At 35.3% G+C, this 19,077-nt stretch overlaps 1 protein-coding gene across 1 annotated transcript in view; it reads right to left on the reverse strand.

The window, feature by feature from the left end:
• The window catches only part of LOC134695214 (dynein beta chain, ciliary-like), a 76,374-nt gene that overhangs the window by 7,009 nt on the left and 50,288 nt on the right, over positions 1–19,077 (reverse strand). Inside the window, exons 34-46 of the mRNA XM_063556426.1 lie at positions 18,688–18,927; positions 17,467–18,252; positions 14,245–14,406; positions 13,093–13,587; positions 11,972–12,118; positions 9,869–11,329; positions 8,647–8,817; positions 7,465–7,587; positions 6,038–6,231; positions 4,630–4,906; positions 3,585–3,812; positions 2,903–3,214; positions 2,293–2,535 (exon numbers count right to left, since the gene is read on the reverse strand). Of these exons, the coding sequence (XP_063412496.1) occupies positions 2,293–2,535; positions 2,903–3,214; positions 3,585–3,812; positions 4,630–4,906; positions 6,038–6,231; positions 7,465–7,587; positions 8,647–8,817; positions 9,869–11,329; positions 11,972–12,118; positions 13,093–13,587; positions 14,245–14,406; positions 17,467–18,252; positions 18,688–18,927 (4,839 nt within the window). The remainder of the gene's footprint in view (positions 1–2,292; positions 2,536–2,902; positions 3,215–3,584; positions 3,813–4,629; positions 4,907–6,037; positions 6,232–7,464; positions 7,588–8,646; positions 8,818–9,868; positions 11,330–11,971; positions 12,119–13,092; positions 13,588–14,244; positions 14,407–17,466; positions 18,253–18,687; positions 18,928–19,077) is intronic.

The following is a 19,077-nucleotide window of genomic DNA, read 5'->3' on the forward strand; positions in this document are numbered from 1 at the left end:
ACTTAACCTCCCCCCTACTGGTATTGATTTTTGAGGAACTTGTTGTAAATTTTCCCCTGGGGAAGCTGTCAATAACGTACGAGGGGGCAAGAACCTAGGTACTAGACCCAGGTTTCTTGGAACCCTTAAAACCACCAGAAGGCTTACCTGAGCTTTTTCCTGAGTTATTGGGTTTGTTCTGCGGTTTGCCGTAGTTATTCTTCCTTTTCTTAGCAGAAGAAGGAGGACCACCTGAAGCAGAAGTACTATTAGAACTAGATGTAGTATTAACCGACCTCTTGCCATTAGTAACTTGTACACTAACTTTGACTGGAGGAGGGTTTTTGCTGAGTTCCTCTTGAACCCGCTGTAAGGGTAAACCAAACATCTTGTCAGAGAGTGGAGATTTCAGTAAAGAATCTTTCAAAGGCTCAGCTATAGAAATGTTTTCAAGAAACTCTGCTCTTTTAGATAGGGTGCAATTAGCAATAGAACCCATTAAAAGCAACTGAGATGAACCTAAAGCTTTATCCAGTTGAAGTAAGAAGGATCGTACTTCTGCTGGAACAACCGAATCTTCGCTGTTAAGCAAATGTCCAGTTGCAGCTAGAAAATGTTCGGCTGTGCCAAGAACTTGAGAAGCACTACGAAGGAGATTCTCAGTCTTTGACCAAACAGGTTGAGTGAGACGAAGACCATCTACTGGCTTTTTTCCCAATAAAGATGACATAGATTTGTCACAACTGGGAACAAGTCTACCCAGTGAAGAATCAAAGATATCAAAATCCTTGTACTTAACCTGATCAGTAAAGGATGACATTCCAAATCCTGAGATATTGTTATTAGAAACCTTTTCACTAGCAGAATTAGCGATACCTTCATTAATAAATTGTAAAGCAAAAGCCATATGGCCAGATTCAGGAAAAGAATTGTGAGAAGTCACAGTATCCTGAGAAATACCACAGGAAGCCTCAAAAGTTGAAGAAGGTTTCTTCGGCTTGGAAGGAGAGAGAAAAGGGATATGTGCTTCATCCCTCATCAAGGTATACACCTTATCCCTAAGATCCTTCAAGGAAGGAGGATCCTCAGTCTCCTTGGTGGGAGGTTGTTGAGCTGACTTAGAAGAAGGCTCAGGGGCCGTCTTCGATACCTTGGGAGAAGAAGAACTTTCAACATCCTCATCGGTGAGGAAAGCCCTTTCATGACTCCCAGGGGAAACAGAAAGCTCGTCATCCTCCCTCTCATCACATTCTACAGACTTAGCTGGAGAAGGTTGATGAGAAGAAACTCTATTTTCCAGTAGAGTCATACGACTGGATAGAGTATGGAATTCTGCCTTGAAAGACTCACCAAAGTCTAAAAGTAACTTCTGTAAACCATCCAAAGGTGATGCATGATCAGAAACCTGAGTACCATGTGAAGAACTAGAAGCTTGAGAGTCAGGTACGGTGGTAGGAGCTACTGCAGAAGTCAAAGATACTGCTACGGGTAGAGCAGGAGCTAAAGGTGGTGCAGTAGCTACCCCAGAAGGGGGGCCATAGAAATTGTCCCTATAAGGCCAAAAACCAGGTTGGTTTGGCATAAACCCACCATAAGGGTAAGACTGTGGCCAAGGTGGCTGAGACCATGAGGGTAAAGGTTGTGTGCCCGTGTTGGGAAGCATATACCCACAATAGGATAATGGGGGTCTAGAACCTGGCAAGTTCAAGCCCATAGCTGTACCTGGGACAGAACTAATAGTACCCGCTGAATTAACAGACCTAGATAAAGTATGAGTCACCGAAGTTGACGTAGGTACCCCCCCAAAATGCATGGCCGAACCTTGTGAAAGGGTCGGATAGGTAGCATTACCAGACACCGTTGTCGAAACTCCGGTCAATGTACTGGTAGTTTGGGGGGGACTTAAAGGTAGTGACCCATCTAAGAGATAGTCCGAACCAGGAATACTTACATACGGACTATTCAAATTAAAGTCCATAATAAATTTTACTTTAGTCAAAAAAAACACAAATAATTTGTTTAGAAATTTAAACAAAACAAGGGAATATATTTCCAATAAAATACACAATATATATGAAAAGCAATTAAGCTATTCAAAAAACTAAACACTTCTCTGTTGAATCTGTTTGCTGTGCACGTGTGACCGATGTCGCAGATGGAAATTGAATGGAAGAATATGGGCAAACAGGGGTATATGTCCGGACCAGTGAGAATACGTTTATTTTTAGTTGGGATTTTCCATCTGACCTATGACGCAATTGGGGTTACACTCAGAATTTATGATGGTAACGTATTTATAGCTATAAAACTTACCTTTTCTTCTCTACTGACTCCAGTACCTCCGGAGGCTCCAGCATCTCTGGGCTGCATCTCAAATACAGTTCTGAACAAGTTCTCCGATATAGTGGTCAAGAACTCAATCTCAGCATTAGGATGGAGACCGTACAAATATGGACTTTCTTGTGGTAGGCATTCATCTATGTAAGCATGGTATCCCTTGTAGTCAGAGTTAGGTGGACTAAGGAAACCTTGGGCCAAATACAGCTCACCATCAAGCTAAACAAATAGATTTGTAACAGTGTAGTTTGTTATAATAGAAATTCTATTATGAAGTTCATTTTATTGCTTTGGAAACAAAGCTATGTTCTAATCCCAATAAAACATGGGTTGCACCCGAATGATGTCACAATGGAAATTGCAACGTCAGCTGGAAATCAAAATAGACATTTGTTTTGTTGTTGCTCGCTAGCAAGTTAAATAAAATCATTCTAAAAGTAAGTTTTCATGTATCTGTTTATTTATTTAACGTGAAATGATTGATTTTCTTTAACATTTGGGCTTTATCAAATCTGATGCCTTTTGAACTAGTACAATAGGTCACCTCATAATTAAAAATTTGCCCCTGTCCAGATTTTTAACTCACCATATCAGGATGCATGTAGACCTCTAGGTATGTTTTACAGAGACGTCTATCCCAATCATCAGTGATGTGTCCACCATACATAATCTCTCCAAACAAGTATCTCAAATCTTCCCATGGAACCTTGGCATTGGCCTCTAAGTAATTGTACAACACCATAGCACTAATTGTCAAGTCTCCAGTGTTGTATGGGTACACTCTGTTCCAGCCCTGGGGTCCAAACTTACGCCTCTCACAGACAACGGCATGGAAGTAACACAGTGAGAACAAAATGCTCTTAAATTCAGTCTCTCGGGCACACATCTCCATGGTATTCTGAAAAAAGACAAATATATTGTACAGGATTATCTCCCTTGAAATATTATTATCTCCCATTTTTTGCTGTTCCTTTGCTTTTAGTGGGTTTTATGCTGTGCACATACTGATTTTGTGTCATTGATGGATACCCCATATCTTTTGTTTTTCTATTTAAAGCAGTTTGTCTTTCATTCTCTATTAATACTCATGAAAATTAAATATCTAAACTGTCTTGTATTACAAAAAATGCACACAATAAATAAATCAAATCAAAAAATTCAAACACTTCAGTAGAACTTACAATCAATTTTAGTTGTATGATATTTTTGTAAAGAGACCCTGGACGGTAATGAAAGGAGACTTAACTCCAAAAGATTTTTTTTTTTACCTGGTCAAAGTTGTCCAAAGCTTTATGTAAATTAGCAAACATGCCAGTTGGAGGTTCATTGGTGATTTTAATGGCAGCCTCTAGGATACCCTGTGGTATAATGTGGTATTCAGGTAAACCTGCTGGTTCAGCGCTAATGAACACACGATAGTTGTCGTGACTCTCTTCACCGTACGTCTCTAGCTTCTTTTCAAGGGTAGATAACCACTTCTGCACCAAGTGGACATTCTGAAAAAACAATTGCACACACATTGTTTATTTTGATATTGATAATGAAAGTCATTTCTTTCTATCATGTGGTTTAACTCAGACTGTTAGTGAACAATTGCAATCAAAAATTTTAATCAACCAAGGTAAAATTCTCTTTATATTATTTCCTGTGTAATTATACTGTAGAAAATAATTTTGATTAGTTAACAAATTTGATTAATATGAAAGGCTTTGGATTCCATCAACTTGTTTATATAATTGGCATTTTCAGAAACTACAGGACAATGGGATAATCTCTTTGTTTGTACACCAAAAAAAAACCAAAAACATGTCATTGGTTGAATTTCTATTGTTTAGAACGTTTTAAACAAATGACAACGCTTTAGTGTACTGTTTTAAAAATATAATCCAGTATGCATTAGAATCAGAAACAGTGATTCTCTAATTTTTGTGCTATTTTTACATTTCCTGACCAGTGTGAGAAAAAAATTTCTCCTCACTAGTGAAAAATCTGTTCTCGGCAAATGATTTATTGAAATTTAATTGTGACGTTGAATTTTCTTGTTTTCTTCTGAATTTTCTTAATGTGACGTCACATCAAAAGTACACAACTTTCCTCAAATCTTTTAAAAGGAAGGATAAAAATCATTAGAGAAACAGATTCCACCACTGTAACTCATGTACTACCATATTTCTCCACTCTCAACAGTTAAATTTTAATTATTTAAAAAGATTGGCAAGCCTCACGCTTTAAATAATAAAATTTTACTGTCTCGAGTGGAGAAATATTGTAATACACTTGTTGCAGTTGTGGAATCTATATATTGTAACTTACCTGTAAAATGACCCAGTGTCCCTCTTTGGCAGCAATATCTAAGGCTTGTTCAGCAACAACTTCCTGACCTTGACCTAGTGAAATGTTATGGAAGTTTTTATCATCATCAGTAAATTTAAGCTTTTTCCCTATAACTTCCACATCCTTCAGTGGATTGACACCAGGGGACAGGATAAAGAATATCGGTGTGCCGGGACCTGATTCCTCATAAGATGAAGCAAAGTCAACACTCCTTCCTTCTGTGTATTTGTTTCCAAGTTTCTCTGTCACAAAGTCACTAAAAATAAACAATGCATAAATATATGTTATTGATCCTCTTTATTGTTTCTGCTATACTGTTTATATACAATAATATATACCTTTTACAAGAAAATGAAAACAAAATACTAAACATTTATAACTAAATGTAATATTTTCAAGTGAGATAAAAAATAAAATAAAAATAATTGAAGCAATAATTTGTAAAATTAGGAGAAAAAGGACAGGACTAAATTTTAGGCTAAAATTAAAGATTATTTATTTTTTATTTTTTATTTTTCATTTAACTGTTAATGAAATCAATGATTCATATTTACCAGATATGTGCATCATCCGATAGAAATCGAATTTTCAAATATCAATCAGAGTATGTACATGTATCTTAGGGACAACATCAAAAGTTCAATGAAGGATAAAAAACTTAATTCACATAGTTTTTTTCACTGACCCCCACACCCCCCTCTTAACTTAATTTGGGAAAAATTGATTAACCAATAGGGATATATGTAAAATCGATTTTACATTAACAAAACTTGCAGCAATGTTGACCCCCCACCCTCAAACTATTTGATTTAAGTTTTTTATCCTACATCGATCTTTTGATGTCGTCCCTTACTTTGATTGATATTTGAAAATTCACATACAAAATGAAAGATGATTTTTGGTCTATTTTGTAGGGTTCTAATACAAACTTAATTTATTGATGTATTGATGTTCTTTTTTATCGGTCTATATCACTCTGATCAGTCTGATAAATCCATTTTAAGGTTATTCAATATATTGAGATTTTAAAATATCAGCTGCTTGACACAATATGAAGGCTTTTTTAAGGCTTTGGCTGCACTCACTCGACATAAAGCTTAATATTGTGACTCACAGCTGATATTTCGAATATCAATATGCTGACAACCAGATATTCGGTATACATAATGTTGATTTCTTTCTGACACAGTTTACTGTAAACCAACTAATTTTCGCATTATACCAATTCTAGTCCATTTCGCGGCTTTTAAAATTCGTGATTTTCTAATTTACTTAATGTAGATTAATAAAGATTTACTTATTCGTGACGATTTATATTCGCGTAATTTTTCTACTCGCGAAAGTGGCAAAAATAAGTTTGTTAACAGTATATATTTTCACTACTTACGTAACAGCATAAGTCATTCTGTCTGGTCTCAGAGCTCTCATCATGCATAATTTCTGTAAAGATGTTTTATTCTTCCATTCCTGTGGGAACTTCTCCTTCTCTGGAGCTTCACTCTCTACGAACTTCTTCCACCTTTTAGCCGAGCCTTCAATGTCACGGTCCAAGTTACGGAAGTCATCCATGTTAGACATAGCCTGTTAAAAATAAAGGTAACGTGAATCTAAAATAGAACCTTGAGATTACAGTTATTTCGTAGTGCATTTCTTTAAGACAATAAATTCAAATTAAACAAGAATGTGTCCCTAGTACATGGATGCCCCATCCGCACTATCATTTTCTATGTTCAGTGGACCGTGAAAAAAGGGCATAATCTCTATTTTGGCATTAAAATTAGAAATATTATATCATAGGGAACATGTTTACTAAGTTTCAAGTTGACTGGACTTCAAATTCATCAAAAACTACTTCGACCAAAAACTTTAACCTGAAGCTGGACAGACGGATGAACGGACAAACCAATGGACACACAGACCAGAAAACATAATGCCCATAAATGGGGCATAAAAAAATCTGACCTGCTCCATCTTAAAAAGATTTTAATAGTGTAGTGTACTACTATTGGGAAAAATAATATGAAAAGTTTATAAATTTATAAATTATCAATGTTTCAACTCCTAAGGGCAAAGTTAAAACTTGGATTTGGCTATAATATTAGGCCTTTTTTTGTCATGTAGCTCTTCAACTGTTTGATTTTTTATTCTTATACGTCCATCACTTTAAAATATTCTGCTTTAATGGTTCCTGGTGCAGGTAAATCTAGAAAAGCACTTCCATGGGGGTCTCATTGGGGGGTTTTGATCCTGGATCCCACTTAGTGTTTTGTCAGATTATTTAACCCCACTTACAATATGTACGTAAGCAATTCTCATTTTTTTGTAATTTCCTGTGTCCCGCTAGACTTCATTTCCTGTTTTCAAGGCACAATAATTTGACTTTCAAGTGTCATGCTTAGACCCCAATGAGACACACTTCCATGGCATGAAATTCAGAAAGTGTTGTTTTCATTTCTTTTTAGTATCTAGAGAATTATTGGAATTATATTGTAGGTACACCAACATGGAAAGAACTACACAATTATCAGGTGTTCATTGTTTATAATGTTATCAGCAAATCACAATACATTGGTGTTCTCATTTTTTTTAACAATAGTACCCAGAATGCATCAGAAACTGTGAATTGGATGAACAACTTATTTATGGCCAACCTCTGACAATAGGAAATCATGTCATGACATGACATGACATGTCATGTCAATAAGCATGTTTCATATTAATTTTAATATTTTGAAAATAAGGTTTTAATATTTTACTACTGTGTGACACAGGTGCTCCAATGCAGAGGAATTTATGAAGAAAAAGATTACAAACCTTAATTCCTCCCCAGCTGTTATTATTCATGAAGTCTACAGGGGTTGTTACATTAGGTGTAGCAGGGAATCTCAATAAGAAGTCCAATTCTGCTGGGTTGATATCTTTAGCCATCAATAATATCTAAACACAATAGAAATAAATTACAATTACAGTATATACAACTCAATTAATACAAAATTCACTATGAAACAGAATGATTGGAGGAGATTTGGCGTGAATACACTCTGATTTGATTGGTGGAGATTTGGATTGAATAAACTGATTTAATTGGTGGAGATTGTGCATGAATACACTCTGATTTGATTGGTGAAGATTTGGAGTGAATACACTCTGATTTGATTGGTGAGGATTTGGAGTGAATACACTCAGATTTGATTGGTGGATATTTGGAGTGAATACACTCTGATTCGATTGGAGGAGATTTGGAGTGAATACATTCTGATTTGATTGGTGAAGATTTGGAGTGAATACACTCTGATTTAATTGGTGAAGATTTGGAGTGAATACACTCTGATTTAATTGGTGAGGATTTGGAGTGAATACACTCAGATTTGATTGGTGGATATCTGGAGTGAATACACTCTGATTCGATTGGAGGAGATTTGGAGTGAATACATTCTGATTTGATTGGTGAAGATTTTGAGTGAATACACTCTGATTTAATTGGTGGAGATTTGGAGTGAATACACTCAGATTTGATTGGTGGATATTTGGAGTGAATACACTCTGATTTGATTGGAGGAGATTTGGAGTGAATACACTCTGATTTAATTGGAGGATATTTGGAGTGAATACACTCAGATTTGATTGGTGGATATTTGGAGTGAATACACTCTGATTTGATTGGTGGGGATTCTAAATGACTACACTTTGATTTGATTGGAGGTGATTTGGAGTGAATACACTCTGATTTGATTTGTGAAGATTTGGAGTGAATACACTCTGATTTGAACCTTTACAGTATTTATCTTATGAATGTATAGTGGTACAGACAAATATATGATGCATGACCAGACAAGACAGATTTTCATTTAAAAGAGGTGACCTTCATTGCAGGTTTTCCAGGTTTTACTGTACTTCAGGGTTAATCACCAATAATCACCAGTGTTCACTGTTAAATTATCACAAATTAGTGAGACCTTAAACAGTCAGTCAAATTGTTATCTGACTCTTACTTACTTGGAACGTCATCTGTGCTGTAAATATGATCTTGTCTCTGGTGAACAGACCTCTAGCTGTGTACATGAATACAGAGTATGTTATACAGTCGATCAAATTGTTTACTCTCTCTTTCAATTCCTCTGATGGTTCTGCCTTGTCTATAGCTTTCTCAAATACAACACTGAAAGCCTGAAAATGAAATAATTGTTTTACTTCTTAAGAAAATATCTCAGCATGTATACTAGGATTATAATTTAAACATCATCAATTCTATGACTGCTTTATCATACAAATTTATTTGAGAAGTTGTTAATTCTATTCCAATTGTTTAATAGCACAAAAAACTACAGGTAGTAAAATCAATATTCCTCAGGTAAACATTTAAAAGGCCAAATATGCCTACATAAAGTGGATTGACCATTTTGGCCATGTAACTGATTTGATTTGATTTTTGATGATCATTTTTGCCATTTGTATTTTCTCTCTATTTAGTGTAGATTCCGAAAAGAAGACAAAAAAGGGTGAAAAAACAAGTGAAACTGCGAGCTACTGCTCACTGTTGATACCCCCGCCGCAAGTGGATAATATTAATAGTGTAAAAATATGCAAGTGTTCGGTAAACAGGAAGTTGTCGAGTGATCAATCTGAAAACGCATCACACAGTATAGCTGACTTATATAAATCCTGAAACCAAATTTCAAAAATCCTTGTATTGTAGTTCCTGAGAAAAATGTGACGAAAATTTTCAACTTGGCTATCATGTGTAAAATCATACAAGTGTTCGGTAAACAGGAAGTTGTCAAGTGATCAATCTGAAAACGCATCACACGGTATAGCTGACTTAGATAAACCCTGAAACCAAATTTCAGAAATCCTTGTATTGTAGTTCCTGAGAAAAATGCGACGAAAAATATTCATGGGACGGACGGACTGACGGACTGACGGAAGGACAGAAAGAGGTAAAACAGTATACCCCCCTTTTTTAAAGCGGGGGTATAATAATCATGCAAGGGCAATAACTTCAATTAGAGTTGCGTGAAGATCTGGAAATGTTTATGTATTTGTAAATCTTGACTTGCTGATGATTTAGTAAAAGGACTACAGCTGTATCAATAAGTAAAAAAAAACTTTCTAAAAAGCTTTTTTATAAATTTCGGTAGAATTAAATGAAACTTAGAAATATGATCCCAGACTATGATAGATAAAGTTTACAGTAACTTCATAAAAAAATTCAGCTTACCTTAAGTGAGAACTGGTACATAGGATTAATTTTGTTCAGGTCATTCAGGATGAAGTAAAGAAGAGATGCCCTACTAGCAGCTGGTCTGTAATTCTCTCTGGCGAGGTTAATGTCGATTTCAGTCTTCTTTGCTTCTATAGCTTTCACTTCAATCTCAGCTGCAGTTCTCTTAGTATGTTCAAGATTTTCAACCAGAGCATAATCACCCAAGAAGTTTCCTTCGGCAGCAGATAAACGGGCCAAGAGCGAGTCTTCAAGTTCTTTCAGTGTGATTTTGAATTGATTCTGTTGTCTGGTCAAGTCACCTTTGAGTTTTTCTAAATCAGGTCTTTCCTTGCTGACGACAGCTGCCAACAACTGGTCTTCCAATCCATCTCTTGTGACTGTAAAGTTGATGAGAGTTGTCTGAGCTTGCATTTCTGGTTGGTAATGAGGATTAGCCAATTTTGTCTGCATAATCAACTTGAAGTCTGGATGATAATCAACCTCTTTGTCACCCATCTTTATGGCACGACCTTTCTTGATTGTGTTACGACCAATCAATGGAGCCAATACAGGATCAACATTTTCTCCGATGTTTTCAATAAGAACCACATCACCGTTAGCCACAGCCTTTTCAATAGAATCTAGATAACCCTTCTGACCAAGACGAATGATTTTAAGATCATTTCCATATTTGGTTTTGATCCACTTAATACCTTGTAATTGAGGATCTATCATCAGCGGCCATCTTTCACAGTTTGACAAAATGGTGGCATTTTCTGTTGACATTCTGTCGCTAGGGAGACTTTCATTGTTCCAGGAAGCAACCTGAGCATCATCTGTGAGCAAGGTCAGTGGGTCAAGGTTCTCTGTTATTGGAATAGGGCTCTTCAATCCCTTCAAATATGGAACCCAGTGTCCGTCCATTAGATCTAGACGGTATTGTTTGGTGAAACAACCGACATACGACACAAACGCAGTGGTCAATAATACATCACCAGGGAGAGTCTTTTCTTGTACTTTGAAGTTACCAATTGCTTCAGCCCAACGGACATTTTCTGATGCCAAGCCTCCTACCAATCTGTTGGCTAACTCAATAGTTTTAGCAGTCATTTCAGCCTCTTGTTGACATCTGAGCTTTTCATTGGTAGCTTTTTCAAATTCTGCTGTTAGTTTGGCCAAGTCAGCTTCCAGTGCTGCTAATTTGGCTCTAATAAGACGCAACTTTTCGGTTGCAGCGGCTAATTCAGAATTAGCTTGTGCTAAGGCATTACGTTTAGGTTCTACTGTACAGTATACCTCGTAGTATGTAATGATGTTAATTACCCATGAGCAGAGACCGGCAGCAGCCAGGGACTTGCCTCTTACGAAGTCAGGGTTGAATTCAGGGTCCTGCATATAAGGTGCTACGGCCTTCTGACAATTCTCATGAATATTGTCTTTGTCGTAGTTGACTAAGTTATCCAAGAACTGGTCAACCTGTTAAGAAAAAATTATAATAATAACTGATTGACTGTTGTTTGATTAATATCCAGTCGCAATCATTTCATGTATATTAAGGACAAATTTAATAAAAAATGTTATTAATAATTAAAAATCAAAGTGAATATTCCCTTTAGGTTGCACTATGTAAATACAGCTGTTTCACAAAATAGACCTCTCTTGGAGAGATATTCAATATTTATAGATATTTGGTTTTGTCTACCTACTTGTTCCCATATATGATCTCTATGTCTGATCTCACAGATTGGCTAATTAAAATTCAAAGAAAAAGTTACAGAAGTGCACCCTAGGGTGACCTAAAGTAGTTTATTTCTGTATTAAAAGTGGCACAGGGAAACAGCACTGTCTTTAGTTACAGAAGTGCAGCCTAGGGTGACCTAAAGTTGCTTATTTCTGTGTTATTTTGGTCTCTTAAAGAGATTTGTCTCATTGGCAATCATACCACATCTTCTTTTTTATATATAGATCTGCTTTTAATAAGGTAAAACTAAAATACACATTCACCCACTTTCTAGAGAATGTAACAGCTTTTCATGACTGTACTCACATCTCATTCATGAATGTACTCTTACCTTGTTCATGACTGTACTCTTACATTGTTCATGACTGTACTCTTACCTTGTTCATGACTGTACTCTTGGCAGCTTTCCAACTTTTATCTTTAGGGACTTTGCCTCCTTGTGCCATTAAACACATGACAGCACCTAATGTATTGATTACAGCCGGTGGGGGAGAACCAAAAGACTTCAATTCTGTAAGGTTAGTCTGAAAAAAAAGACAGAAAAATAATGATAAAAAGTTAAAAGATAGTTATCTCAATATCATACCTGCCAACTTTTCAAAATGCCCATGGGGGTTTGACGTGCAAGATGGATCCTAGGGTTCTACAATACCATCAAGGGGCCTTCAAATATAATTTAATGTTGTTTTCTGGCTGCTTCATACTCTGACAAGCCTATAGCCTTTGTAAAGTTTATTGTTTTCTTTCAATTGTGGACAAAATTGCTCTTTTAAAATTTCCATTTGGGAGCCTCCATGGGGAAAACACCTGCAAGTAGTGACAGTTGGCAGGTATGCTCAACATAGGAGCCTATAGTGGTTGTTGTCAGTTCATCACAGTCTGTCATATTTGTTTTCTCGTAAACATTTTGGTAATATAACATTAGGCTACAAGTTTATCTGTTTGAATTGTTTTACATTTTAATGCCCTGTAAGCATTGTATAGCAGACTATACAGTATAGGTTTTTCTCATTGTTGAAGGATGTAATGTAGCCTATAATTCTTTAAATCAACTCCATTTTAAATCTGGTGGATATTTGTCTCATTAACAATTGTACCACACCTCCTTGTTTTTATATAGATAAATTAATTTATCAAGACTTTCAAAATATCATTGTTATTTCAAGAATTAACATCCCTGGCTTTATAAATGTTGGGGTTTGAGCATTCCTGATGAAATCAATTTCAAAGAGTAAATTGGGCCATAAAATAAAATAAGTTTGTTTGCCCTAACCCTAACTAGCTGCCTACTCAAAATCATTTATTGTCCTGATGTGAATTTTTTTTTTCTTCTTCAGATAAGGATGAAGACTAATATACATCTTATACTTAAATTTCTCTTTGCCAAAAAATAAAATAAAATGCCTATTACCTACCAACCCACTGTTTCTATGTTTGGGTAGGGTTTGGGCAAACCAAAATATTTCTAAGTGTGGCCTTAATTTAAATCTCTTATTACCTTGTTGAGAGTATTCAAAGCTTCTTGGGCTGCTAACAAGGCTGGTTCTGCTTTGGCCAGATCAGTTTCACATGCTCTCTGTTTCTTACCAACTTCCTCGCTGAACTTGGACACTTTTCTCTCTTCTTCATCAGCAATCGCTTTTTCTTTTGACACTTTTTCTGTTTCAGCTCCTACAACGCTTATCAATTTGTTTGCATCCTCGTTCTTCTGGGCTAATTCTACTTCCTGTGATGCTAATTTTGATTTGAGATCGTCTACTTGTGTTGCGGTACTTCTTAGTTTTTCCAAACCATTTTCTAGACGAACGATCTTTCCTTGTAGATCAACATTCTGTTTCTCCAGTAAATTCTGATAAAGTTTGATTTGTTCTAAGAAACTTTTTGGTGTGGTGTAGTTGTAACGACGTTCATTTGTAAGATAGGCATGTGACATTGTGTTGACAGACGTATGTACATATCCCATAAAATCAGAAATAGACTCTCTCATCTCAGGCTGCAAATGAAGATAAAATGTTCATTAGTCTTGATACATAATAAGTTTTTATTTCATTGTAGTTTAATACAAAATCAAAGGAGGACTTTTTCTCTCTAGAGTACTCATTGTGAAAATTTCACACAATAATAATGTTTTTAATTTCTTTGTAGTCTAATAGGATTCTCTGGCCTTTGTGAGTCTTGTATGGGTTTTAAATTTAGTTTCTTTTGTATATTTCAGAGTTAAGTATTACATCCTAATCAATGAACTAGTACATATTTTTGTTTAAGGGTCGGCTGAAGCATGCCTCTGGGTGCAGGATTTTCTCGTTGTATTGAAGACCCATTGGTGATCTTTGGCTGTTTTCTCTCCTTGATCAGGTTGTTATCTCTTAGACACATTCCCCATATCCATTCTCAATTTATATACAAAATCAAATGAGGACTTTTTTCTCTCTAGAGTACTCATTGTGAAAATACACACAATAGTTAATGAATTCAAAATAAGAATTCTGTTTAAAAATTATATTGCACATTTTTTTTGGAACCATTAAGAAAGACTACTGGTACTCTAACATACAAGTTGTATCATAAAAAGAAATTTTAGGGATATGCAAATGAAACAGAAGACCAATTACTCTAACACAAAAATACATGTATTATATAATTAATTTACCGATAACATTTCTATGTCTTCTAAGAACCTGGCTGACACAGAGTTAAGAGCTTCCACAGGCCACTCATGGAACCAGTCTATAGAGGTACAGTTTGTGACGGCAGGGAACTTTCGACTTCTAACTCTTAGCGCTGATCCAACAGGTGAGAAACACAATACAACCTAAAAATAACAAAAAAATATTCATACAATATATTTACATGCACTTAAAGTGTTTTAGAACACCTAATGGAGTTAACTCTTTAAACTAGAGGCTCTAAAGAGCCTGTGTCGCTCACCTTGGTCTATGTGCATATTAAACAAAGGACACAAATGGATTCATGACAAAATTGTATTTTGGTGATGATGATGTGTTTGAAGTTCTTACTTTACTGAACGATTTTGCTTCTTACAATTATATCTATCATGAACTTTGCCCATTAGTAACAGAGAACTATATTTGGTAAAAATTTACATAAATTTACCAAATTAATGAAAATTGTTAAAAATTGACTATAAAGGGCAATAACTCCTTCAGGGGTCAATTGACCATTTAGGTCATGTTGACTTATTTGTAGATCTTACTTTGCTGAACATTATTGCTGTTTACAGTTTATCGCTATCTATAATAGTATTGAAGATAACCAAAAACGGCAAAATTTCTTAAAAAATTACCAATTGGAGGGCAGCAACCCAACAACCAGTTGTCCAATTCATCTGAAAAATTCAGGGCAGATAGATATTGACTTGATTAACAATTTAACTTCTTGTCAGATTTGCTCTAGATGCTTTGGTTTCATAGTTATAAGCAAAAAACTGCATTTTACCCCTATGTTCTATTTTTAGCCGTGGCCGCCATCTTGGTTGAATGGCCAGGTCATCGGACACATTTTTCAAACTAGATACCCCAAAGATGATTGTGGCCTAGTAGTTTCAGTGGAGATTTTGTAAAAGATTACTTAGATTTATGAAAAATGGTTAAAGATTGACTATAAAGGGCAATAACTCCTAAAGGGGTCAACTGACTATTTTGGTCATGTTGACTTATTTGTAGATCTTACTTTGCTGAACATTATTGCTGTTTACAATTTATCTCTATCTATAATAATATTCAAGATAATAACCAAAAACAGCAAAATTTCCTCAAAATTACCAATTCAGGGGCAGCAACCCAACAACCGATTGACCGATTCATCTGAAAATTTCAGGGCAGATAGATCTTGACCTGATAAACATTTTTACCCCATGTCAGATTTCCTCAAAATGCTTTGGTTTTTGAGTTATCAGCCAAAAACTGCATTTTACCCCTATGTTCTATTTTTAGCGGTGGCGGCCATCTTGGTTGGTTGACCAGGTCACGCCACACATTTTTTAAACTAGATACCCCAAAGATGATTGTGGCCAAGTTTGGATTAATTTGGCCAAGTAGTTTCAGAGGAGAAGATTTTTGTAAAAGATTACTTTAATTTACGAAAAATGGTTAAAAATTGACTATAAAGGGCAATAACTCCTAAACGGGTCAACTGACCATTTTGGTCATGTTGACTTATTTGTAGATCTTACTTTGCTGAACATTATTGCTGTTTACAGTTTATCTCTATCTATAATAATATTCAAGATAATAACCAAAAACAGCAACATTTCCTCAAAATTACCAATTCAGGGGCAGCAACCCAACAACCGATTGACCGATTCATCTGAAAATTTCAGGGCAGATAGATCTTGACCTGATAAACATTTTTATCCCATGTCAGATTTCCTCAAAATGCTTTGGTTTTTGAGTTATAAGCCAAAAACTGCATTTTACCCCTTTGTTCTATTTTTAGCCGTGGCGGCCATCTTGGTTGGTTGACCAGGTCACGCCACACATTTTTTAAACTAGATACCCCAAAGATGAATGTGGCCAAGTTTGGATTAATTTGGCCAAGTAGTTTCAGAGGAGAAGATTTTTGTAAAAGATTACTTTAATTAACGAAAAATGGTTAAAAATTGACTATAAAGGGCAATAACTCCTAAACGGGTCAACTGACCATTTTGGTCATGTTGACTTATTTGTAGATCTTACTTTGCTGAACATTATTGCTGTTTACAGTTTATCTCTAACTATAATAATATTCAAGATAATAACCAAAAACAGCAAAATTTCTTTCAAAATTACCAATTCAGGGGCAGCAACCCAACAACCGATTGACCGATTCATCTGAAAATTTCAGGGCAGATAGATCTTGACCTGATAAACATTTTTACCCAATGTCAGATTTGCTCTAAATGCTTTGGTTTTTGAGTTATAAGCCAAAAACTGCATTTTACCCCTATGTTCTATTTTTAGCCGTGGCGGCCATCTTGGTTGGTTGACCGGGTCACGCCACACATTTTTTAAACTAGATACCCCAATGATGATTGTGGCCAAGTTTGGTACAATTTGGCCCAGTAGTTTCAGAGGAGAAGATTTTTGTAAAAGTTAACAACGACGGACGACGGACGACGACGGACGCCGGACGCAAAGTGAGGTGGGTCAGGTGAGCTAAAAATAGTAGAATGTTTTAATCACATATTATAAACTGCTATTGTATCCAATGGAACTATTCATGTTAATTGCCTGGTTGAAATTTCTATTTTTTCAATAGGTCAAAGTAAATATTTTTATATAAATTTTAGAAAATTAAACAAGATCAATCTATTTTATTCATAGTGTTGGGTTATCCCTTTAAATCTGACTAACAAAATAATTTTCCTATACTCATGGGGATTCTATGTTAAGTTAAATACGTCTATTATTGAAAATGTGTACCTACTATTAGAGGCATATAAAACTAGTTTCTAGTGTTTATAATGTTACGAAAATTATTGCACCAATGCATGCATATATATACATACTAAGTCCTCTGTGCATGTATTTTACATTTATTACTTATCCATGATGTATAATCGACGAAAAATATTTCATTTGGGGATTGTTGATCAAAAACTTAAGCTGTTAATTAAGCTCAGTTTTTGTTGAGGAAGTATACCTATCATGACCTTGATCAACAATCAACACAGAATCATGGAGCACATGAAAAATAAGTGAGATGATTTTTTTTATTTTCCATACATTCCCATTTGTTTGTTTAAATTTGTCATAACAGTGTTAAATTATTTGGTTAATAAATTATTTGTTCTTTTTCTACAATAACTGCAGTGTTCAGACAATCTTTTTTGGAAAGCTGATACTTGTTTTCTTTTATAAGCATAAATGATTACCTTCAGAGTCTTTCTGACTTTATCAATAAAGAAGCTCCAACAGTTCTCTCTAGTATCTTCTATTCCAACCCCCTTAACTTCATTCCTGATTCCATTAATGATATTTTCAATCTCATCATCAGGGAAGAGATCAGGGATTTCACCGGAAGCCAACAGATCATTGATCAGTACCAAGAACTTTTCGTCAGCAACCTGTGCATCAGTCATTAAGAAGACCATGCCCATGTTTTTAATACCAGCTTTCATGTAAAGGGCAGCAATGTCCAGCTTTAAATCAGCAATACTGTATCCTTTTCTCAATTGGATCTGAAACACGTCCAAACTACTGATGAATGCAGCCAGACGTGACAAACTCTGTTTACCGCTACCACCAACACCAATCAACAAAGCATTACCACGAGGGGATTCTAAAATTCTGTTGATTCGGCAAATATGAGACATGGCATCGGCAAACAGTACAAGGTTCATAACAGCATTCAATTCATTGTAATTATCTAATGATTCTACCAAGATTTTGTTCAAACTTTCAAAACTTTCTACGATATTGTATTTGGGGTCTCCGATACCGTTAGCGAAGTGACAGAAGATCAGAGGCACTTTTTCTAAAGCGCTTTCCTCAATGTCTTCAAACGATTTTTTGACCACATCTTTCACTAGTTTATCGTAGGCTTCCAAGTCTGCGTTATCAACTAGTTTGTCTCTGTACACTCTCTCAGCCTCGTGTTGCCATAGTCTCACTAAGTCAATAGGCGTTTTAGCTGCATCTGGCATGGCAAAGAGGATTCCCTGTTAAGAAAAAAAGTATTTAAAATTCACAGTGCTATTTTTCACTCTTTTATGCAAATTGATATAACCTCAATATTTTTTTAACAATAATGTATCTATTGTTTCCTCTTATTTAAGTGACTAAGTAATCAAATGATGAAAACTAATATGATCCATTCCAAACTTTGAAACTTTTAATTGTACATTTCATAAAGCAATTCCTTGAATGTCCATCCAGTTAAATTTAAACTGTGAAACATACTGCATTTTATTGAAAAAAACATGAAAATAATTATGAATAAAATTAGGTTGATTGATTGTTGGTTGCTTAATGTCCAGAGGGAAAATTTTTTGCATGTTCAGGAAATTAAAGTAATATTTGAGGAGCACATATTTAAACATAATATGTTTTATGAACTAAGTCGGTCAAGGTTTTTTCTTTTCTTATTTACTCACCTGGAAAATGTTGGACAAATCTCTCAAGTTGAAGATATAGTGGAATTTGACAGCAGTTGGCAGGAAAGAAGAGGTTATCCTTGAATGAAGTGACACGGCTCCGGCGATAAGTGTTGGGGCATATTTCTGTACACCTGCTGCGAAGTGGTTGAGTGATAAATGCTGTTGTAATATGCTGGTATAGATTGTTGTCAAGGCATCCAAGTTAGGGAAATTCACTGAGAATACACAGAAGTGACGCTGAAAAAAAGAAAAAAATATAAGTGCATGCATTATGTATCAAAAACTTTAATCTCGTGAACACTGCATGAAAATACATTGCAAACTTTATACTTTCGGTTTTTGATATATATTACTTGTTTTAAAAGAATTTGTTTATATATTTTGTTA

Source organism: Mytilus trossulus, chromosome 13 (assembly GCF_036588685.1).
Source record: "Mytilus trossulus isolate FHL-02 chromosome 13, PNRI_Mtr1.1.1.hap1, whole genome shotgun sequence".
NCBI classification, from domain to species: domain Eukaryota; kingdom Metazoa; phylum Mollusca; class Bivalvia; order Mytilida; family Mytilidae; genus Mytilus; species Mytilus trossulus.